Source organism: Physeter macrocephalus, chromosome 1 (genome assembly GCF_002837175.3).
Source record: "Physeter macrocephalus isolate SW-GA chromosome 1, ASM283717v5, whole genome shotgun sequence".
NCBI lineage: Eukaryota > Metazoa > Chordata > Mammalia > Artiodactyla > Physeteridae > Physeter > Physeter macrocephalus.
Genome location: NC_041214.2, coordinates 129152259 through 129174708, shown reverse-complemented (window position 1 = coordinate 129174708; position 22450 = coordinate 129152259). Strand labels below are relative to the sequence as shown.

General features: G+C 35.2%; 1 protein-coding gene across 1 annotated transcript in view; it reads right to left on the bottom strand.

The window, feature by feature from the left end:
* Nucleotides 1-22450, bottom strand: part of ROBO1 (roundabout guidance receptor 1) — a 415029-nt gene that overhangs the window by 84223 nt on the left and 308356 nt on the right. Inside the window, exons 8-15 of the mRNA XM_055086128.1 lie at nt 20500-20671; nt 12075-12280; nt 10486-10567; nt 10149-10317; nt 9896-10062; nt 3150-3271; nt 2198-2429; nt 1099-1220 (exon numbers count right to left, since the gene is read on the bottom strand). Coding sequence (XP_054942103.1) covers nt 1099-1220; nt 2198-2429; nt 3150-3271; nt 9896-10062; nt 10149-10317; nt 10486-10567; nt 12075-12280; nt 20500-20671 — 1272 coding nt within the window. The remainder of the gene's footprint in view (nt 1-1098; nt 1221-2197; nt 2430-3149; nt 3272-9895; nt 10063-10148; nt 10318-10485; nt 10568-12074; nt 12281-20499; nt 20672-22450) is intronic.

Below are 22450 nucleotides of genomic sequence, written 5' to 3'. Positions count from 1 at the left end.
ATGATTCCATAAGTGATTCTGATGTTAGCATGTAACTACCTGTAGAAGGTAAATGTGTTTACCTTCTTAGCATCAGTTTCATATCAATAAACATATATAAATTTTTACATATATGAGATAATTTACTAAGTATCATAATTTAGCTAGTAACTAGAAAAATACTGAGGTATAATGGACATATAAGGCAGTGTCTATAGAAATACATGTTTTGCAGTTAAAAGTCTTCTAGTATGTAGTGTGTTTACATAAGTGTTGAAAAAATACACATAAAATTTACTCTCTCTAGAGATTTCCCTAATTGAATCTATCGTTTATTCATTTATCATAGCTCATTAAAACTGTGCCTTAATGTATATTCATTAACAGGATAAATCTCATGTCCTTAATTTTTACTGTACCTTGGCATGCTTGAAAATATTTGCTGGAGATGAATCTATGTAAGCCTCTCTAAATTCAATGATTAGAGCTGATAACGTCACAGGTAAAAATAATTATTCAGAATCACTGGATTACATTACTTGACAATACATCATATGTTTAAAAAATTCATTTAAATATATACAGAAGTTTATAATTGAATTTCCTCTGAGACATAAAGTTTTGTTTAGAGATGAAAACAAGTTTTATAAAAAAATTTTCAGGCATAATAAAATAATTTTTCCAACTTAGCTCCAATGTGACAAAGTTCCAAACATGTTAAAAGAAAGAAATCAAACCATATCTGATACAATTCCATGGGCAAACTAATTCTGCAAAGTGTATTTAAGCTGTTTTTTAAGAGGAAAAAAAGATTCTTTTATTAGCCTTTACATTTGTTGTTTGTATGAAATTATATGTACCTATATGTACTGTGACCAGGTAAATTCTCTCTTTTAAATTCTTTTTTTCAAATGGCTTAAGAAAAAATTATTCCACAATTATTGAATAAACAGGAAAGTATTTTAAAAATAATTTTACATGCTGCTGTAGGAACCAGCAGATGGCGCCAAATATCCATGAACAATTTAACCAAGCTTGCTTTTTTTTTTTTCCCCTTTTTTTTTTTTTTTCTGCAGGGGAGACCGGTGTCCATCAGTAAATTGCTATATATGTATTTACCTTATACTCTTGGACCATTCCATTCTGAGTATCTTCAGGAGGTGGCTGCCAACTCACAAGAATTGCAGTTCCATTTCCATCATGCTTTGATACAGTTACACTTTGGGGTGGGGCGCTGGGTGCTAAGAAATTGTTTTAAAAAGTAGATATATTACGAGCACATCAGAGAACACTGAAAGCAGGCATTTAACGTTTAAAGAAAAACATATAAAATTTATATCCATATATGTATATGTTTTAAAGATGTATCTCATCCAATTTGAATAGTCCCAAACTATTTGTTTTTCCTCGATATCGCTAACCTATTGTTATTGTGAGTTTTCCATAACCAAAGTTATATAGATTATCTCCACAAAACATCCCAGGAGAATTTCTCTTTCTCCTACCCTGTAACCCTAGTCCCATGTTCTCCCTAAAAATGTTCAAAAGTATAAAGATAAATACTAACCATCCATGTTATTAACTGTATCCTATAATTTATTGTAATCAAAGTAATAAAGACATTTTAGGAAAAATTCTGGTTATTTTTAAAGAGTACACTTGTGACATGTAACCTTTAACCCTTACATAAAAACTAATTTTTAATCACTAGTTATAGAGTGTCCAAACATACTGGTTTGTCTGGAGCTGAGGGGTTTCCAGGGACATGAGGTATAAAATGCTAAGTCCAAAAGGTCCTGGGCAAACCAAAACATTACTCACCTCATTTACAGATCATCACTCAAAACAACATTTGATAAATGAATGAAAAATAATTAATGGAAAGACAAGCAAATTGAGGATAATTCCATCTTTAAATGTGAATTTTAGTTCTGAATAATTAAATATATCCAATATATCATTAAGTAATACAATGTACACATTCGCACATTTTTAGATAGGCCACTACTAAAGCAAGTCAAGTAAGATAGAATTTTGGTTTTTAGTAGTTCTAATCAAATAAATTCTATTAACAAAATACAATGCTCACTATTAAAACAGTTAATAATTAATGTCACTAATATTATGACTTAATGTCATTAATATTTTTCCATTAAGTTAATAAAAACCTAAGAAAAGTTTTGCAATGCATAGTAACCGCACATTTCGTTATACTTGCCTTCTTCTAGGGTTTTGGCAAATTTAATTTCACTATCTGCTCCTTGAAATTCATTAAAAAAAGGACGAGCCTTAATTTCATAGTTGACTCCTTTTTTGAGATCAGGAATAACCACGCTATTTTTGGTTGGAGTCCTCACTTCAAAAACTAACCACTCCGATTCACCATGGCTGGCTCCAAATGGGCGATAAAGAATTTTGTATCCTTGAATATACTGAGACTGTTGGTCCACCTATTAAAATGACAAATAAAAATGCAATCATTCATGTCCTTTTATTGACTTTTTAGAAAATTATGAAAATTAAATGTGACACAATGCAAAAAAAATTCTATCTGACTTCATTCCACAGTTTTCTAGTTTACATAAAGTAGAATACTAAAAACAAATCACTATCTTTTGTAATATATCCGCTTTTTCAGCTTGTATGTATAATATTAGATATTAATTTCTATGCTTCATGCAGAAACGTGAAATGTGAAATGTGAAATGCTTCCTGGCACTTCCACAACAGATATCTAGAGGTAAGTCAGAGTGTCAAGGGAGTAAGGAAATAAAATGTATTTTTCCACCTCCTAATTTTAAAAGACTACTTAATATTATTCAGAAATACTTTTCAGTTTAAAAAATTCATATGCTAATGATCCTATCATTATAGTATTATGAATATATAACTTGTTTTGTCTGAGACTAGTAAAGTTCATTACTGCAGCATAATATAAAATACACACAAGATGAACTTTTTCTCTGTTTAAAGCCATTTCACAGCTACCATAATAAACAACGCTTACATTATTAAGTGATCATTGGTAGAGAGGTAAGCAACAGATTTATATAATTTAACTATCTGTTGCATCTCTATATATATACATATATTTTTTCATGTAATGATCTTCCAAAGTCATCTGCTTATTAAAACCGAGATCATATATTACGGCAGCAACAACGACTCACTGTCCAGTGCACTTCGACCGAAGAGGAAGAAAGGACGGTGGGGTTGTGGAGATGCAGTACAACATCTCCCAGTTCTCGCTGGACCTGCTTGTGATCCACCCCCTGACTTGTTGGGGGAACATCTGCAACAATCCAAGGAGACTGTGTCAGATCCTAGACAATGCAACTGACTTGAATGAAAGCATGGGGGAAACAATCCTTTCATTCATAGAAAATCTCAGAAAAGAAGAATCATTCCAACTGTGAAGGATAATTCCAACCTGTGATACAGAATAAAACAGGAACAACTTAACCTTTTTACTAGAATCAGGAGGATAGGACATATAGAGAGAGACAACAAGCAGAGTGCATGGAGACAGCAATAAAGAGCAGGAGGCGAAGATAACAAGGGCAAACAGCAGCATTTGAGGGCTCCTCCTAGCACGTAATGATCACTTTCTTGCCAAGGATGAGGACCCTATGCAATCTCCCCTGAGTCTGTTACATAACCTTCTGTACTGATCCTAACTATGCCAGAAAGAGCGAGCCAGGATTTGCAGCACAGCAGATGAGTAATGGAGAGAATGGAAACACATAAGTGAAAAGCAAGCACAAAAAGACATCCTCACCTTATAAGATGAACCTGGATAGCTTCCCAAATAAGATATATGATAAGTTAATGGTAATGATGGAGGATACAGGAACCACCAACAGAATAGGATAGGATAGGATAAGATAGAATAAAACAATAGAACAGAACAAAACAAATCTGATGAGAAAAGAGTATTTCACATCTATTTAATTGATGGTTTGGTTTAGTTTAGTTATTGTATCACTGTCAAAAAGGGTCAATAAAGAGTTCTAAATCTCAAGAACACCAACATTTTTGGAAAGGAGACCAAGAACATAGCAAGAATTAAACTGCTACTAGTGTTCATTTATGTTGCGCTTTTTTCCCAACAAGAAAGTGTTTTGTTAAACTTACTAAAAAGTCTGTACTTGATAAAAATTGCCCGTTTCTAAAGAGATTTTCTAAATACAGATGCTTTGCTTTGTTTACAGTAGTAAAAGGGAACACAGGATGAACAACAGAAGAAAATTAAGATTTTTTTTAATATCCAGAATTCTCCTCAAAGTACTGTATCTTGGCGCATATATTCTGGATTACTTTCCATCGCATAAGCAACAGAAACAAGAATTTTAGTTTTATGAATGATTAAATACTTTTAAAGAACTGAGGTCGGATAGAAAACAAAAACATGAATATTAAAAATGTGGTTGGGGGGCTTCCCTGGTGGCGCGGTGGTTGAGAGTCCGCCTGCCGATGCAGGGGAACCGGGTTCACACCCCGGTCTGGGAGGATCCCACATGCCGCGGAGCGGCTGGGCCCGTGGGCCATGGCCGCTGGGCCTGCGCGTCCGGAGCCTGTGCTCCGCAGCGGGAGAGGCCACAGCGGAGGGAGGCCCGCATACCACAAAAAAAAAAAAAAAAAAAAAAATGTGGTTGGGGACTTCCCTGGTGGTCCAATGGTTAAGACTCTGCGCTGCCAGTGTTCAAGGAATGGAACTTGGCTACAGAAAGACTGAACACCTGCTCCAAGGCCACAGCATCCATGAGCAGGCAGTAAAAGCCAGGCCTTTGGACACAAATCATGCATGCTCTTTTCACTACCCCAGACCACCTTATTCGTGGGATCTAAGTTTCTTGGTTAAGAATGCAAGTCAACTGGAAGTTTATACCTCTTTGCAAACTTCCAGTTGCAAAATAAATGACTCACAGGTATGAAATGCACAGGGTGGGGTATGTAGTCAATAATTATGTAATGTCTTTGTATGTTGACATATGGTAACTAGACATTGTGGTGATCACTCTGAAATTCATAGAAGTATTGAATGACTATGTTATGTAACAGGAACTAACACAGTGTTGTAGGTCAATTATACTTCAAAAACAAACAAGCAAACAAACAAACTCATAGAAAGAGAGAACAGATTTGGAAAAAAAAAAAAAAAAAAAAAAAAGACTGAGCTTCCACTGCAGGGGGTAAGGGTTCAATCCCTGGCTGGGAACTAAGATTCCCACATGCCTCATGGCATGGCCAAAAAAAAAAAAAAAAAAATGAGGTCAGCTATATGGGAAAAGAATCTAAAAAAGAATGGATATATGCATATGTATATATAAATGATTGACTTTGCTGTACACCTGAAACTAACACAACAGTGTAAGTCAGCTATACTCCAATAAAAATTTTAAAAAATGAGGTTGGTAAGTATGTTTGATGAAGTCCATGGAAGGCAGGCAAATGAAAGACAAGACAGAACAAGAGTGCTATTGAAAACCCTTAGATGTAATAACCTTGATTTATAAACTTATAAATAAGCAAAATGAGAAAACCTGAGATAGTTTTGGCTTCTCATAGTTTATCATACTTTTGGAATAGCTTTGGCCCATATTGGCCTTCAGGCTACCTATTAGCACAGACTAGAGACAGAAAGCACTTGATTGTAACTTTTCCATCTCAGGCAGATTTACTTCTCTACTGGTCTCCATTGCTCCTACAACTTTAGCTACCATCTATCTCTAGGGTAAGAGTGGAGTTCTTGGAATAAGACAGATTTGGCAACTCCCCAACTTAGCAACTCGACAACCATGTAATATTGGGAAGATTTCTTAACCTCTCTATTTTTCAGTTACCTCATCTGTCAAATGGCAATATCAATGGAAGCTACTTCTGAGGAGAGGATTTTTGTGAGAACTGCATTTTTTAAGGCATATAAAGTCCTTTTCTTGAAGGTAGGGATTGGGTCAATTTTTATGAACCTAGAATACCTAGCACAGTGCCATACATATAGAATGTGTTAATAAACATTAGTTGAGTTAAAGTGAATTACTGTATGGAAAACACACATATCAAACATACTATATTAGCTTCTAAACATGTTCTCTTACATGTAAACTTCCATCCTCAGGGAATCGTCTACCTTTTAGGAACTGTCTTAGTAATCATTTTAAAAGGTAACTACTATAATTTGCATGACAATCTCTAATTTCACTGGTTGAGGTAACATGCTAGTTAATCCCTTCATGAAATCTAGGAAAAATCCCTAGTGTAACCATTTTGGCAATAGAATATTATTTTAGAAAATTCCTCATCGGAAAGAAAAATGGAAAGTAATGTCTAATAATGTAATATTGAGACATGTATTAATTGGTCCCTTTATTGTTCTTGCTTTCCTTCTCCTCCTGAAAGAAATGTATTGTAATGTAAAAGGTCTTCCCAACATTCAGAATTAAACTTGGAAGAAATCTCAGATATGATTCTACTCCCACTATTTCCCCAGTATTGGAGCTCCCTATACATAATCTCTGAGGGGGGATTATCCAGGCCCCCCTTCATTATCTACAATAACTGGTCTCTTATTATCTATAGTATACACATATTCTGTACATTCTATGTCTGTGTGCATATTCTTCAAAAGATAGGGCTCAAGAGTGCTGTGTGAACAGAACATGGATAAAGAATAGTAGTAACAGTGGCAACAACTACCCCCATCTCAGCAATGTCTACCCCCCAGCCCACCCCCACTTGCTAGGTGCTCATCTCATCTTCCTTGCATTATAAAATCTTGTATTTGGGAAAGCACATTTTGATTACACTGGGACAGGGCTCCAACTCCAACTGTGACCTAGGTCTACCTGACTCCTGAACAGGAAACCATGCCCTGGATCTGTGCAATTTTAAGTCCCAGCTCATTCATAGAAATGTCCACTTGGGGAAGACTTTTTTTGCAGCCATGCTGCAGAAGTAATTAAAGAAATTATGCCTGCTCCCTTGCGAATCAACTTCCAACAAGTCTTTCCTGAATTCCCTCTACCCCTGGCTCTTCTCCTAACTGCTTACATGTTCTGTACCCTTCAACTGGATTTTCCCAGGTTCTTCCCCAGGCTCCTGCTATGGCCTGACTCAGCTCGGCTTTGGTGTGTCTCAAAAGCAGTCTAAGAACTAGACAATGAAATCTGCCTCAATGTTAACTTCCACTCATTGGCTTGTTTTGGTGCCTGGAGTTAGAATAAGTATATCTTACTCTTAAAATATTAAGGAAAAAAAAGTCAAGCCTAGTCTAACGTTGTTATTTGGGGGGATTAAATGTGTCAAGTCTTTGGATTTCTTTTCCAATGATGTGGTTTTCAGCCTTTAGTGCAGCCTCACCAACCATCCTCACTGTCTTCCTTTTAAAAGTCTACTTGAAAATGTAGTGCTCAAGATAGGACACATTACTCGCTTCGTGATCTGACCAGTTCAGATTTTGATCTGCATATAATTCTGCTAAGACTAGATTTGTTTCTTTGACAATTACTCACTCCGTTGGCTCAGACAGGTGTGCTAATTGACTTCCAACACTGAAGTCATCCTGACACACGTAACACACACTCACATGTACTCTCTTTTTAAGCCCAGTACCCTCAGCCTATTCTTCTACAGCTAATTTTTGAAACCCGAGTTCAAGTACCAGACTTTTAAATTTGCTCCATTAATTTTTATCTTGTTAGTGCCGGCCCATCATTCCAGACTGTCGAGATACATTTAATTCTGGTTTTCTCATTCAGCACACTAGCTGTGTTTCTCAAATTTTATGAACTTTCTCTGTTTTTAGTCCAGACAGTGAAAGAAATACAAGTCCAATGACAGTCTTATGGCATATAATATAAAAGAAATATGAGTCCTGTATATTCATAAATTGGCTAATTTAATCCTTGTCCAATCTTGTGGAGTAGGAATTTTTAGCCCCATTACATAGATGAGGGAACCAATGCTCAGGGAACATACTAACTTGCTAGTAGGTTGAAGAGCTGAGATGAAAAATTCTTTGATTTCAAAATTGTATGCCTGTTTCACTATGTTTCCAGTTTTCCAGTTGACATGGGTTTGTTTCCTTTAAGTTGTTCTACTAGCTATCATGTATAAAGGTAAGTTGATTAATTTTTGTGTGTGTGTGTGTGTGTGTGTGTGTGTGTGTGGCACAGGCTCCGGACGCGCAGGCCCAGCCGCTCCGCGGCATGTGGGATCTTCCCGGACCGGAGCACGAACCCGTGTCCCCTGCATCGGCAGGCGGACTCTCAACCACTGCACCACCAGGGAAGCCCTGATTAAAATTTTAAAAAAAATTAACTCACAGATAAAATGTTGACTACCTCCTCACTTAAGAGTTGAGGATATATTTTACAAAATCATTTATATGAGTATATGACAGAACTGCAGTTAATGAAAAACTTTTCCTAAGGTCTACTGGGTAGAGACCACCGTACTGGGGACAAAAGTTTAAGTTCACTTTACAGCTGTCATAGTTTCTGCATTCTTTACAAATGCGTATCTAATATTGAAAACCTCAAACTGCCTTAAGGCAGGCTCCAAGAATATTAAAGCTACTGGCGAAGTGACTCATAATAGCAAATATTTGCATTTGGGTGTGTTGATTTCACACAGCAAGAAACAGACATGGGCATGTTCTACAACTCAGTTCGCTCTCTCAGTGAATTCTGAAACAAAAAGTCCTTCCCAAAAGATTGCTTATATACTCACTGGAGAAGACAAAACATGCAACATGGCTGGCAGACCCTCTCCCAAACCAGGAAAAAGTAATTTAAATCTTTCAGTACTTTTGTGTGCCATTTGTTTCTGTCACTGTAACTAAGTTTCCATTTTTCCTTCGGAAATATACGAATTAAGATAGCGACATTATGATTCCTCTGTATGTTGAGAAAAGAATTTTATATTTCTAATTCCTACCATCTAGAATTACCTTTCTTTATTAATCTTATATTAATAAAGTATATTTTAATTGTGACGACAATACGTTCAAAAAACGGTAAAGGTTGATTCAAATTCATCTTTTTTTTCAATATATAAATTTTACTACTATTAAAACATTAAAATAACAGGAGGAGCAAGAGTGTGGGTAGGAGATAATAATCTGTTGAAAGCTAAAAATAATTCCTATTCATGAAAGACAATAAAAAGCAGTGTATCCAGAATGTGGTCCAAGTGAAAAAATTTCCAATTTCAAATGTTTTTAGAAGCAGCTTCAACATGTTCATTTTTCCTTTTATCTGTTTCTTTAACCCAGCTTTGACAAAAACATACATGATTTCCATTTAAAAGTTTAATATATCATGGTTCACATAATTGGCAATGAAAGATAGGCGAAACAACATACAGACCTAAATTATTATTATTATTATTATTTTTTTTTCGATGCTTTGTAGGAGGCTGACTGGACAGAGGGGTTAAGACCAAGTTCATCTTACAACTATCTCTTACATTTGTGTAATTTCCAGACAGTATTACTTGATTATGGTTACAATGTTCAAAACTCATCCAGGAGGTCATGAGTATTAATCTCAACATACATAAAATTTACTCAATTTTAAATACAATTATTTGATTAAAATTTTACACCCACATATAGTCATATTTAAAAATCAAAAAACTGAAAATAATACAAAAATATTCACATAATATTTTTGCTCATTGGATTTGTGATTTATAAAATGAGAAACATTTCTCTGTTATTCATCTTGTCTTGGAGTGCTTAGTCCAGAAAATAAAAAAGTTTGCAGACACTGTGTATTAAAAATTAATTGAGCAACTTGGATAATAGATCTATGTTAAATATACAATCCTAGCATGTAGTACAAATGATTTACTTGTAAAATTATAACATCTAAAGATAAGTAGATGTCTCATGGCTGAGTAAATCAATATTTACCTTGTGTTTTCACTGGGTCTGATATCTGGCTTGGATCACTTATTCCGTATGCATTTGCTGCCCTCACAAGGAAAAGGTAAATTGCATTAGGTTTGAGTCCTTTAACGGCAAATGTTTCTGTTTTCACATTCTCTGCTACGGTCTGCCAGCTGCTGCCAGATGCATGGCTAAGGATAGATACACAAGTTAGAACATGCATATTTAATGGTAAATCAAAAGAGAGAACAACTAGGAAACATTGTCTTCACTCTACCTGAAGGCTTCTATAATATAAGATGTTGGAGTTGCACCTGAATTCAAATTTGGTTGCCATGACAATGTTACTGTATTTCGGCTGACATCTGTAACTTCAGGTTTTGACGGGGCACTAGGGATTAAATTTGGGTCGGTGGGTCTTGGAGGCTGAACTGGAACTCCAAATTCTAACAAAGAAGAAAAAGATGAAAGATGTTTACAAAGATAAGCACATAAATGTAGATATCATACCCATCCACCTACTCAAGCATCAAGACATGCTCTTCATCTTTTTATCGGTGAGTAAACAACTGCATTTCAAGCTTTATTTTAAGGTAAAATACTATTGAATTTACCTTGGACTTCAATGTAAGCACTCCATGTTGCTTCACCACTGGGGGTTGATGCAATGCAGGTGTACCGACCAGTGTCACCCAGCTGAGAAGACAGATGCAAAATAAATATTTGGAACAATCAAGAGCTCACTGGGCTGAAAAAGCAATTATAGTTTTGTATATGGTCCATGAATATGGATAACTTGCATTAAAATGCACTAAACAGAAACGTCCTGTTAATTTGTTTCTATTGAATGTGAAGTAAAATATTGCATGAAGACAGAAGACAAAAATGTTATTCTAACTGTATAATAAAAATATAATATTCAAGTGCATTAACATCACCATTTTCTGTGTCGCGCAGTAAACAATGAGGTATATAACTTTAATTTCAAAGGGTTAATCTTTATTACTAATTTATAGCTTTATATTTACTAAGTCACATAATAGGGCTAATAAAATTTAGCCAGTGACTATTCTTGCTATTTCATATATTATGTGAGTTACACCCATATGGATATCAGAGAGAAACAAATATTTATAGAAAATGGATAGACACAAAATGATTTCTTCTTAAAGCTTTCACTCTTTTTTCTCATTTTATGTTTTTAACCTGTAACTTAAGGCAGTTTAGTAAGTATAAAGTCAAACTGCAGCTGGAATGATGCTCTCTCTTCGTTTGAAAGACTGACTGCCAGAAAACAAACACAGGTCACATGTTCAACATTAAAATCATCAGTACCATAATGAACCCATATACCCCTGCCTAAGGTAATAATTCTATCACCAAATAATGTTGGATAAAGCAAAAATGCTGTCATCTTGATCTGGCAATTGTAATAACAAAGACACAATCATTGTCACAAAAAAGTACAACATATTAACTTTCGTGGCACATAAAATGAACTGCTATGTTGATCCAAAACTCCAAAGAAGCCGCCCACAATAGGCAATAAAGCAATCGAAATTTATGTTTTTTGCTGTCAAGGCTATTCTTTCATATGCCTCATGAGCTTGTCTGATCTTGATCTAAAATGAAAAGAAAAATCAAAGCAAAAGAACACGGTCCTGAAAGAACAGATATGGGATGTGATGCCCTGGGAAGGTAAATCCCTAAATTGTTCCCACAAACCTGTGGGCTTTCATCATTTAATATTCTGATTTGAAATGTACATTCAATGTGTACATTGCTTTATTGATTTTGTTTGCATGCAGAGTATTCCGTAATTGCAAAATTCTGAACCAAATATTCACAATAAAAGAACTCTTCAAGTACACGGCACATAATACGGTACTGGAAAATATCTTTGAAAAATGCTTCATGGAATGAATGCATCACATCACCACTTGGAAGGTATTTTTATCTCCCACAAATCCTCATCCTTTTCTCCTCCATATAAAACCTTAAACTACTTGCCATGGGATAAATTACGAGTCAAATCATCTTTAATATAGAGAAATGTCTGAAAGAATAACGCATCAAATTAAAAATATATTAATACTGTTATTAACATTTCATTGATTCTAAAATTTGAGACTTCAACACTAGTTGCTGGAGGCAAAAACAAAGTGGAACAAAATGGGAAACCCAGGGTGTCATTTCAAGTTACCTTAGCATATCGGATCTGTAGTACTCCTGTCTCCAGCTGTTTGATTCGAGAATCTTGGGTTGAAACAAGGACTCCATCCTTTCTCCACAGAATTGTGGGCACTGGACTGCCTGTGGCCACACAGCTGAGCACTAAAGTACCATCCACTGCTACAGTCTGATTCACAGGACCTTGTCGAATGACTGGGGGAGGTCGGTCTGCGATCACTGCCAGAACAAACAACAGGAAATAGATTTCTGCAACTGGAAGCAATTTTCTAATCATCCAAACAACAGCAGTTGCTCTAGGCTTTGAAACAAACTAATTAAACAAGTAATTAAAGTAGGAGACATGCATTATTCAGAATGCATTTCTATGATGCACTGATTCAGAATATTAAAATGAGACACAATGTACTCCTTTCAAATGACCAACCACTGACTAGGCTTGCTGCATTGTCAAGGGACCTGCTTAAGGGTTCAGAGACTAAATAAGGATTGTGGATGGTGAAGGAAATGTATAGTGGAGAGAAGTGGAATACTGTGCTTTTTAAACTTAAAAATACGTAAAACACAAAACACAACAAAAAACCCATTTACCCCAAGGAAACGTGTAAGACAGATTTTCATAAATGACCCAGAACCAACTTGATAATCTTTCTGAGTCCAACAGAAAGAATGATGGTATCATACCAGCATGCTTGACAATTTTGGATTCAAAAATGTGCTTTGGACTTTGATAACTGACCAATCTATATGACTGAGCTCTTTTTATCTTGGAATTTTTTCTATTAAAAGAGTACATAGTGAATTCAGAGAAACTGGAAGACTGTCTAAAAATATTCTTGGTAAGCTAATCCAAAAATATAATTGAAGTGGATATCCGAACCCAGGATATAACACACTTCCATTATAGGAATGGGAAGGCACTTTCGCTAAATCTATCACCTTAACAGTTTTAATGTCCCATGGAAGGAAACACTGGAAGGCATTTTTATAACATATAAATAAAATTACTCTTATTATATGAAAAAATCTAAGACCTAAAAACTTTATCTGAGATAATGAAGTCATAATTTTAGGGAAAAATCCAAAACAACTGTAGTGGAACTAGTATAAAGCTTGCATTAGAGAGATGTTCTATCTCCGGACATAGGCAATTTAGGTGAAATTCCATAGATAGTTTTTTAAATGAATACACATTAAAAATAAAGTTCATTTTTCATTATTAAACTTTAAAATTCTGAATATTAGTTTAAAATTTTTTAAGTCACAAATATTCAAAAGACAACTCTAAGAAATTGCCTGATTAAACAAAACTGGTTGCCAGAGTAACTAAATTTTGGATGCAACCACTTGCAAAGCTGGATGTGTCATGTTCAAAGTTTTATGCACCAAAGATTTTTCACAAGCTGGAGTCACACTTCAATTTGTCCCTCATTTATCATGCAATAATTATTAGTTTTGGGCATTCAATCTAAGAAAAACAAGAAAGCAAGAAAGTGAAATCAGCAACTGTGCATTTTCACTCCACCCTTCCAATTCTCTTCCATCCTTGGTTGCTGGTGTGAAATCTGTTAATACCGTGGAGGTGAATTAGAAGGCTGGAGTTTGAAACTTGGCAGGAGTGTTTCAGATACTCCATGGATGAAAAATATAAGCCAATAATTCCTTTGCTAAGAATTGTTTAATCTTTTCTACATTATCTGTTGAGTTTGGCTAAAATCAAATTAGAGGCCCCTCCTGGTAAGTATGAAAAAATAATGATAAGTGTTTTAGTGCACGGGGGTTTTTTTAAGACTCTACCACCTGTGTTCCCTTGATTATAAGAATGAATGAATATTTATTTCCAGATATTAACTGAATTAGTAACAGAGTGTTTCTTTATAACTGATTATAATAAAGTCCAGTAACAGAGTGGTTTACATTTCGTAGTCTTGTTATATTTAGAAACAATCCAATATCTGGGGATTTATTCAACTTTCTATATCTTTACAGTTCTTTGATATTTGCATCATATTTAGGGTCATCCTCACTTCCTTATCCTATCCTAACCCAGTTTAATGATGTTGTTTCTCTGTTACTGATTTCTTCCTGGTTTACACTGGGTAGTTTACAAAAATAAAGCAAGAAAGGAGGAGCAGAGTTGATTATCAGGCTACACCATCTGTCATGTGTCTTTAGGCAAGTTCCTTAAATTATCTAAGTGTCGGTTTTTTACCTGTAACATGAGGATAATAATACTTGTTCTAACCAGCTCAGGGGATTGCTATGAAGATATAAATGGAATAATAAATATTCCATGTACTTTGCTAATTGCAAAAAGCTAGACAATTATATGAATTGTGATATCACAATTGATCCTTTTCTATAAAATAGTAATATGTAAATCAGAGGTAAAAAAGTTCATTAAAGCAATTTTATGTTTTTAGGTAAAGACAATGAAACATTTTGGTGTTGTCACAGAGTAGAATAAAATACTGATGAAATGTTCAAAGTTACACAAATTAAAATGCATAGTACATTTAGCAGTCAACACTAAGTTTAGGATTTATGAGAAAAACTTCAAATAGAGTTTAATATCTCACATTTGGATTATTAAAATGAATTATCAGGTAATAAAATAGGATGTGTAAGACACAGAAGTACGATTTAAAGAAAGTAAGTGCATGGACTTTGTAATCAGAAGGACGTAGCGCTGTAAAAAGAAAATGTTCCATATTTGTGCTCTCCAATACAGAAGCCAAGAACTTCAAGTGGCTACTGAGCACCTGAGTGTGTCTGGTGTGATTGAGGAACTGGATGTGTAGCTTTATTTAATTTTAAGTAATTTTGATTCAAATTTAAATAGCCTCATGTGGCAAGTGCCTACCATACTGGACAGTGCAAACTTTTGTTTTTGTTTTTCTGTTTTATTTTTAACATCTTTCTTGGAGTATAATTGCTTCACAATGGTGTTAGTTTCTGCTGCATAACAAAGTGAATCAGCTATACGTATACACATATCCCTATATCTCCTCCCTCCTGCGTCTCCCTCCCACCCTCCCTATCCCACCCCTCTAGGTGGTCACAAAGCACCGAGCTGATCTCCCTGTGCTATGCGGCTGCTTCCCACCAGCTATCCATTTTACATTTGGTAGTGTCAAACTTTTGTTTTAAATCTCAGTTCTGCTAGTTAGTATCTGAAGGGTCTGGGTATATCTTTTCACCATTCTCTGCCTCAGTTTCCTCATCTGTAAAATAAGAAGTGAGATTTGAAATTATTGAACTGTTTAAAGTTCTTAGCATAATGCCTGGCACAAAGGAGGCACTGAATAACTTTACAAAAGCCAGGACATGGAAACAACCTAGGTGTCCAATGACAGATGAATGGATAAAGAAGATGTGGCACATATATACAATAGAATATTACTCAGCCATAAAAAGGAACGAAATTGGGTCATTTGTAGATATGTGGATGGACCTACAGTCTGTCATACAGAGTGAAGTAAGCTAGAAAGAGAAAAACAAATATCGTATATCAATGCATATATGTGGGATCTAGAAGAATGGTACAGATGAACCTATTTGCAGGGCAGGAATAGAGACGTAGATGTAGAGAATGGACATGTGGACACAGCGGGGGAAGGGGAGGGTGGGACGAATTGGGAGATTAGGATTGACATGTATGCACTACCATGCATAAAACAGATAGCTAGTGGGAACATGCTATAAAGCACAGGAAGCTCAGCTTGGTGCTCTGTGACAACCTAGATGGGTGGGATGGGGTGGGGTGTGGTGGGAGGTCCAAGAGGGAGGGGGTATAGGTATACATATTGCTGATTCACTGCACTGTACAGCAGAAACTAACACAACATTGTAAAGCAATTATACTCCAATAAAAAATAATTTCTTATTATAAGTATCAGTATAGTGGTGATGGTGGTGGTAGTGGTACAGGTATGAGGAGTGTAACAGATGATATAACCCTATTAGAGCAGGATTTATAAAAGTTTACCTAGTTTTCCACATGTTCAATGAAAGATTTAAAGACCCTAAAAAATGAGGGTGTTTCATCAGAAGTAATATTTTTTGTCACCTCAAGAATAATAATCAGGGCTTCCCTGGTGGCGCAGTGGTTGAGAGTCCGCCTGCTGATGCAGGGGACACGGGTTCGTGCCCCCGTCCGGGAAGATCCCACATGTGGTGGCGCAGTGGTTGAGAGTCCGCCTGCCGATGCGGCTTGGCCCGTGAGCCATGGCCGCTGACCCTGCGCGTCCGGAGCCTGTGCTCCGCCACGGGGGGGGCCACAGCGGTGGGAGGCCCGCGTACCACAAAAAAAAAAAAAAAAAAAAAAAGAATAATAATTATAAAGTCTATGTTAATACATATAAAAATATTCATAAAATAATTTTAAGTGAAAAAGAATACAGAATAACATACACACACTGACTGGTTTAAGTAAGTAAAATTCACATCTAAAAACCAGCAAACATCAGAGTCATTTATCACAATTGCCATCAGTTTGTAAACATATCTCAAACACCTATGAGTTAGGCTGTAAACTGCTACCTCATTTCAGCAATTAGGGAGCTGAAACATTGAAAGTTCACGTGACTCGTCCAAATCAAAGAGTTAGTCATTGGCAAATAGCTAGTAATTAGAAAGTTAATGCTCTTTCCACTGTATATCAATAACTTTTGAGAGATTAATGCAAGTGATTTTAGATTTTATACATCATTTAATCATCACTAACTACTTCTTACTTTCTAGTAATTAAGAGAAGAAACATTTTCAATTAAATAGGTTATATGAATTTCTATGTTCCTGTGTCAAACGGGATTTGGGGTAGGCCTCAGCTACAGAAAAACAACATTTCAAAGACAACTGCTACTCTACCATATTCTGTGTCTCATGTTTTATTCTGCCTTTGCCTTTGTTCTGTTTGCAAACAGTAAAGAAAGTCGAGAAACTAAAGTCAAATAGTTTCCAGAAAATACTCTGCCTATTACCTCTCTTCTTGACTTGATTAGGTAATATGTAAATACTGATATTATCAGCACTCACAATAAGTACAGTTTACCTATGAAGAATGAGTCCATAGTTGTAAGTTGGTTGTACAATATTGATGGACTCCAAAATAAAGAAAACAAAACTAAAAATACAGTACCACCACAGCAAACACAAAACCACCTTAAATCTCCCCAGAGACTGCAAGACAAAACTTTTAGAAGTGAATTGGCTACTAGGGATAAATCCCAAATCCACAAATTTAGGAGTTTTGTTTTCATTTTAGTTTAGCAAAAGTTGACATGCTTGAGCTATGCTCACAAATATAACCATTCACGATATGGCCATGTCAAAAGGCACCTAGAAAGTTTTGCTTTCAATTATGAGAATAATAAGAGATATTTGAAAATTTTTTTTTTTTTTTTTTTTGTGGTATGCGGGCTTTCCTCTGTTGTGGCCTCTCCCGTTGTGGAGCACAGGCTCCGGACGCGCAGGCTCAGCGGCCATGGCTCACGGGCCCAGCCGCTCCGCGGCATGTGGGATCCTCCCAGACCGGGGCGCGAACCCGGTTCCCCTGCATCGGCAGGCGGACGCGCAACCACTGCGCCACCAGGGAAGCCCTGAAAATATTTTATTATAGTTTTCTTTGGCCTTTTTAAATGTATATCCTTACATACAAGTTGCTTTATAAAGTTGTAATCATAAACATATGTGCAAATCTATGTTCTACTTTTTCTATATATTGATTATATTAATCATTATCAAATTCATTACATGGTCTTCACAATCATCATTTAATAGCTCTAATGTATGTAAGAAACTGTAAAAACATTTTAGGTCATTCTAACGTATTGGGGCAGTAGATATATAATATATATCATAGATAGTGCTAAGAGTGTGGACTTTTGAGTGAGACAATCTTAATTTTGAATTCTGACTTAACCAACAGCTAGCTGTTCATTCCTTCCTTTTTTGTTTCATTCACTTATTCAAAAAATATCCGTTGAGGGCTTCCCTGGTGGCGCAGTGGTTGAGAGTCTACCATGTGTCAGACCATGATGGATACTGGGTATATATTTAACTTGATTGGACAGATAAATTCCCTAAATTGGAAGACTCAGATTGTTAAGATGTTAATTCTCCTTAAATTGTTCAATAATTTAAGTGGAATCAAAATTAAAATTCTGATTTTTTTTTATTTGTTTAGGATGTTAAAATGCGTATGTGTGTGTGTGTGTGTGTGTGTGTGTGTGTGTGTGTGTGTATTATGTGTACGGAAATTGAAAAGTTGATTTTAAAATTTATAAAAAAATGTAGAGGACCTCTAATAGCCAACCCAAAACAAGAAAAACAAAGTTGGAGATTTACACTACCAGTGTGTAAGACTTACTATAAAGCTATAATAATTAAGACCATACATACTTGCATAAATAGATTAATAGAATATAATAGAGAGAATAGAAGAAGGCCACTACATGTATGCTCATTGAATTATGATTAAGATGCCACTGCAATTCAGTGGGGAAAGGACTGTCTTTTCAATAAGTGATGCTGAAACAATTAGTATCCATATAAGGGAAGAAAAGGAATTTTGACCCTTATTTTACACTATACACAAAAATTAATTCAAGATAGATTAAAAACTTAAATCTCAAAAGTAGAGACAATAGGGCTTCCCTGGTGGCGCAGTGGTTGAGACTCCGCCTGCCGATGCAGGGGACACGGGTTTGTGCCCCGGTCCAGGAGGATCCCACATGCCGCGGAGCGGCTGGGCCCATGGGCCGTGGCCGCTGAGCCTGTGCGTCCGGAGTGCTCCGCAGTGGGATAGGCCGCAGCAGTGAGAGGCCCGCGTACCGCAAAAAAACCAAAAACCAAAAACCAAACCAAACAAAACAAAAGTACAGACAATAAAGAGTCCAGAAAAAAACAAAGGAGAACATCCTCACAGTCTCAAGGTAGATTAGGGAACTAAAAGCACCACGTATAAAAGAAAAAATAATACATTGGTCCTATTAAAATTAGTTACTTAAGCCTTAAATGCCGCAGAGCGGCTGGGCCCATGGGCCGTGGCCGCTGAGCCTGTGCGTCCGGAGTGCTCCGCAGTGGGATAGGCCGCAGCAGTGAGAGGCCCGCGTACCGCAAAAAAACCAAAAACCAAAAACCAAACCAAACAAAACAAAAGTACAGACAATAAAGAGTCCAGAAAAAAACAAAGGAGAACATCCTCACAGTCTCAAGGTAGATTAGGGAACTAAAAGCACCACGTATAAAAGAAAAAATAATACATTGGTCCTATTAAAATTAGTTACTTAAGCCTTAAAATTATCATTAAGAGAATGACTGGGAAGAAATATTTATAACACATATATCGGACAAAGACTTGTATCTGGAATACATGAGAAAATTTTAAAAAAAAGAAAGAGAGAAATGAGTATATGCATCCACCAAAAGGCAAACAAGATAATTGAGCGCACATGCACACCCATAGACTTATACAGAAATATTTAGCTTTATTAATAAAAGCCCTAAACTGAAAACAACCCATCAATAAAGGGTCCATAAATAAATTGTGAGCTATTTATACAATGGAATACTATACAGCAACAAAAAAGAATGTATATATGTTTATTTTATGTATATATGTATATATACATATGTGTATACAGGTACTGTGCATTTTTTGAAAGTTCCTTTTAAGCCACTTTGCTTTTATGAAAGACCTACATTAGTACATGTGCTCACTAATCAAAATAAATCTGAAGTGGATTTTCATTTTTATGAAAAGAGGAAATTGCTTCTTCACTTGATGCCATTTCTTTGGCTTACAAAAGGTTTCATAGGAATGCTCTACTTTCGGAGAGCAGGGAAACCTGTTATATACACATATGTATATATTTTTAATATATTTACATGCTTACTTATAGTTTCTTTTCTTCTTACTACTCTCCATCTTATGGTTTCGAGATTTTCTCCATTACTGCGTTTTTATAATATATTTGGCATTAATTAATCATGCTTAGAAGAGCTGATAAATAGAACAAAACCACATTACTAAGAAAAACTTACTGATCATGAATTGTGAGTTGGATTTGTCAACAATTCATCTTATCTCCTTAATATGGAGGAAAGAAAAAGGATGATATTTTACACTAAGAGATTTTAAAATAACTTCGCATTTTCCAAAACATGGACACAGTCCTATGTACAATTACTCAGTGTAAACTTTCCTTGTATAATTGTTAGGCTTTTATGAATGTAATTTGATGCTAGAAGTTTATAGTATAGCCAAGTTAAAATAAGAATGATTTTACATTTAATCATTGGATCTTCATCCTTTTCACATTACACCAAAATTGCTGTAAGAAAGGATGCAAAGTTGAAAATAAATGCATTTACTGGCACTCTCTTTAGACCCTAAGCCAAATTTGGACATTTTGAAATAAAATGCTCTACTTTACCATCGGTAACTTCCAAATATGCTTTTGTGATGATACTTCCGGCAACATTTAAAGTCTGGCAGATATAATAACCAACATCAGATCGCTGGACATTAGTAATAGTGAGGTCACCAGTCTGGGAGACTGAAAAACGGCTGGATGACTGTGGTGGCTGATATGAGAAAAGCAGATTCTAGAACCCAGAATTTGGGAAGAATAACAATAGGTTAGTTGCTAGTTTCCAACATGTTGGCATATATATACACATATTTACATATAGATGTATAAACATTTACACACACACAAACACACATACTTGTGTATGCAAATAAGCTAAATATCCTCTAACACATACCCAGATATAGATGTGCACACACATAAACATATAAATGCACAAGGTTTAATGATCTAGCCTTAAATAGGGTTATTTGAAAATTTAAATGAATTCTAAATATGGATATATGCCTTTATAATTTCAATTTCAAACAATACCAGATATAAAAGGATGTTAGATACCATTAGAATTAAAAGTTTTACATATTTAACCAAACAAAGTCAAAAGCTTTGTTTCACATAGATGTGCCTATTAGGATTCTAAACTCTAAATCTTTTAATGCATAAACAACATTAAAATTTAAACACATTCTGTCAAATTAAGTTTAAGAATATCATTTAGGCACCATTATAAGTATGTCTGTTACCTGTCCATTATAACCGTTCACTAATCTATCAAACTGTTAACAGTTTCTTGTCTTTCTGGTTAAATGGTGAGCACATCTATTATAAATTTTAAATCAAATACAAATGAATTTAAGAATTCATAATGGAGTTTTATTTTTGCAGAAAGTTCTCTTAAAAACAAACTCAAGACAAAATACGATGTTATTCTGTGGTACAAATTTCTCTCTATGAATCAAAATATCATGCTCATTGGAGAGAGTGCATATTTCATGTAAAAAACATATCATGTCATTGTTTTTCATGAAATAAAGAATATCAACATTTCTTCTAATCAAATAAATTTGCTAGTTTTTAAAAGTTTAGGTGCCTTTTAACATTTGTCATTTACAAAGCCTTAACTACTATTGCATGGAAATGTGTCCAAAGACAAAATTTTAGGTAATAGTGAGTTATATCATTAAATCAAACCAAACCAAATCAAAATTATTTCAAAGTTTGATATAGATTTTAGATGACAATGAATAATTTATTTAAGTAACTAAATGAATCATTTAAATATTACGCTACTAAGAAGAACTGCTAGTGGATTTACTATCATCGCTACACAGATATTCTTATATAATACACTTTCAGTTCTTCCTGTTCTACTAAAATATTTTGTTTTCTTCTTGTCTTTAATTTGCTGTCAGCAAATTTAGTCCTTTGAGGCCAAATGAAATGTATTAGAACCAACTGAGGTATTAGAACTTAAATGACAGCCTCTGTACCATAGTCAAGTTGATATTTGCCTATCAAAGTGAAAATTACAGTGAACTTGATGGCATTGCATACAAATGATTAGTGAGTGCAGTCAGTAAACTACCTGTGTGTTATTTGTATGAATATAGTAGAAGCAAGATCATAAAGCAAAACACCCAAGGTTGATTTAAGCAAAAAATAAAAGAGGTTAGGAATAACTATCAAAAATGAATGAGAATAATTTTTTACAAGTATCAGAAACAAGTAAAGGGAAATGTGTCCATTTATTGAAGAACTGAAGTCACTAAGAGTTAAGAAAAAATTTGTGTTTTGGCCATCATCAAAAAATCTACAAACAATAAATGCTGGAGAGGGTGTGGAGAAAAGGGAACCCTCTTGCACTGCTGGTGGGAATGTAAATTGATATAGCCACTATGGAGAACAGTATGGAAGTTCCTTAAAAAACTAAAAATAGAACTACCATACAACCCAGCAATCCAACTACTGGGCATATACCCTGAGAAAACCATAATTCAAAAAGAGTCATGTACCA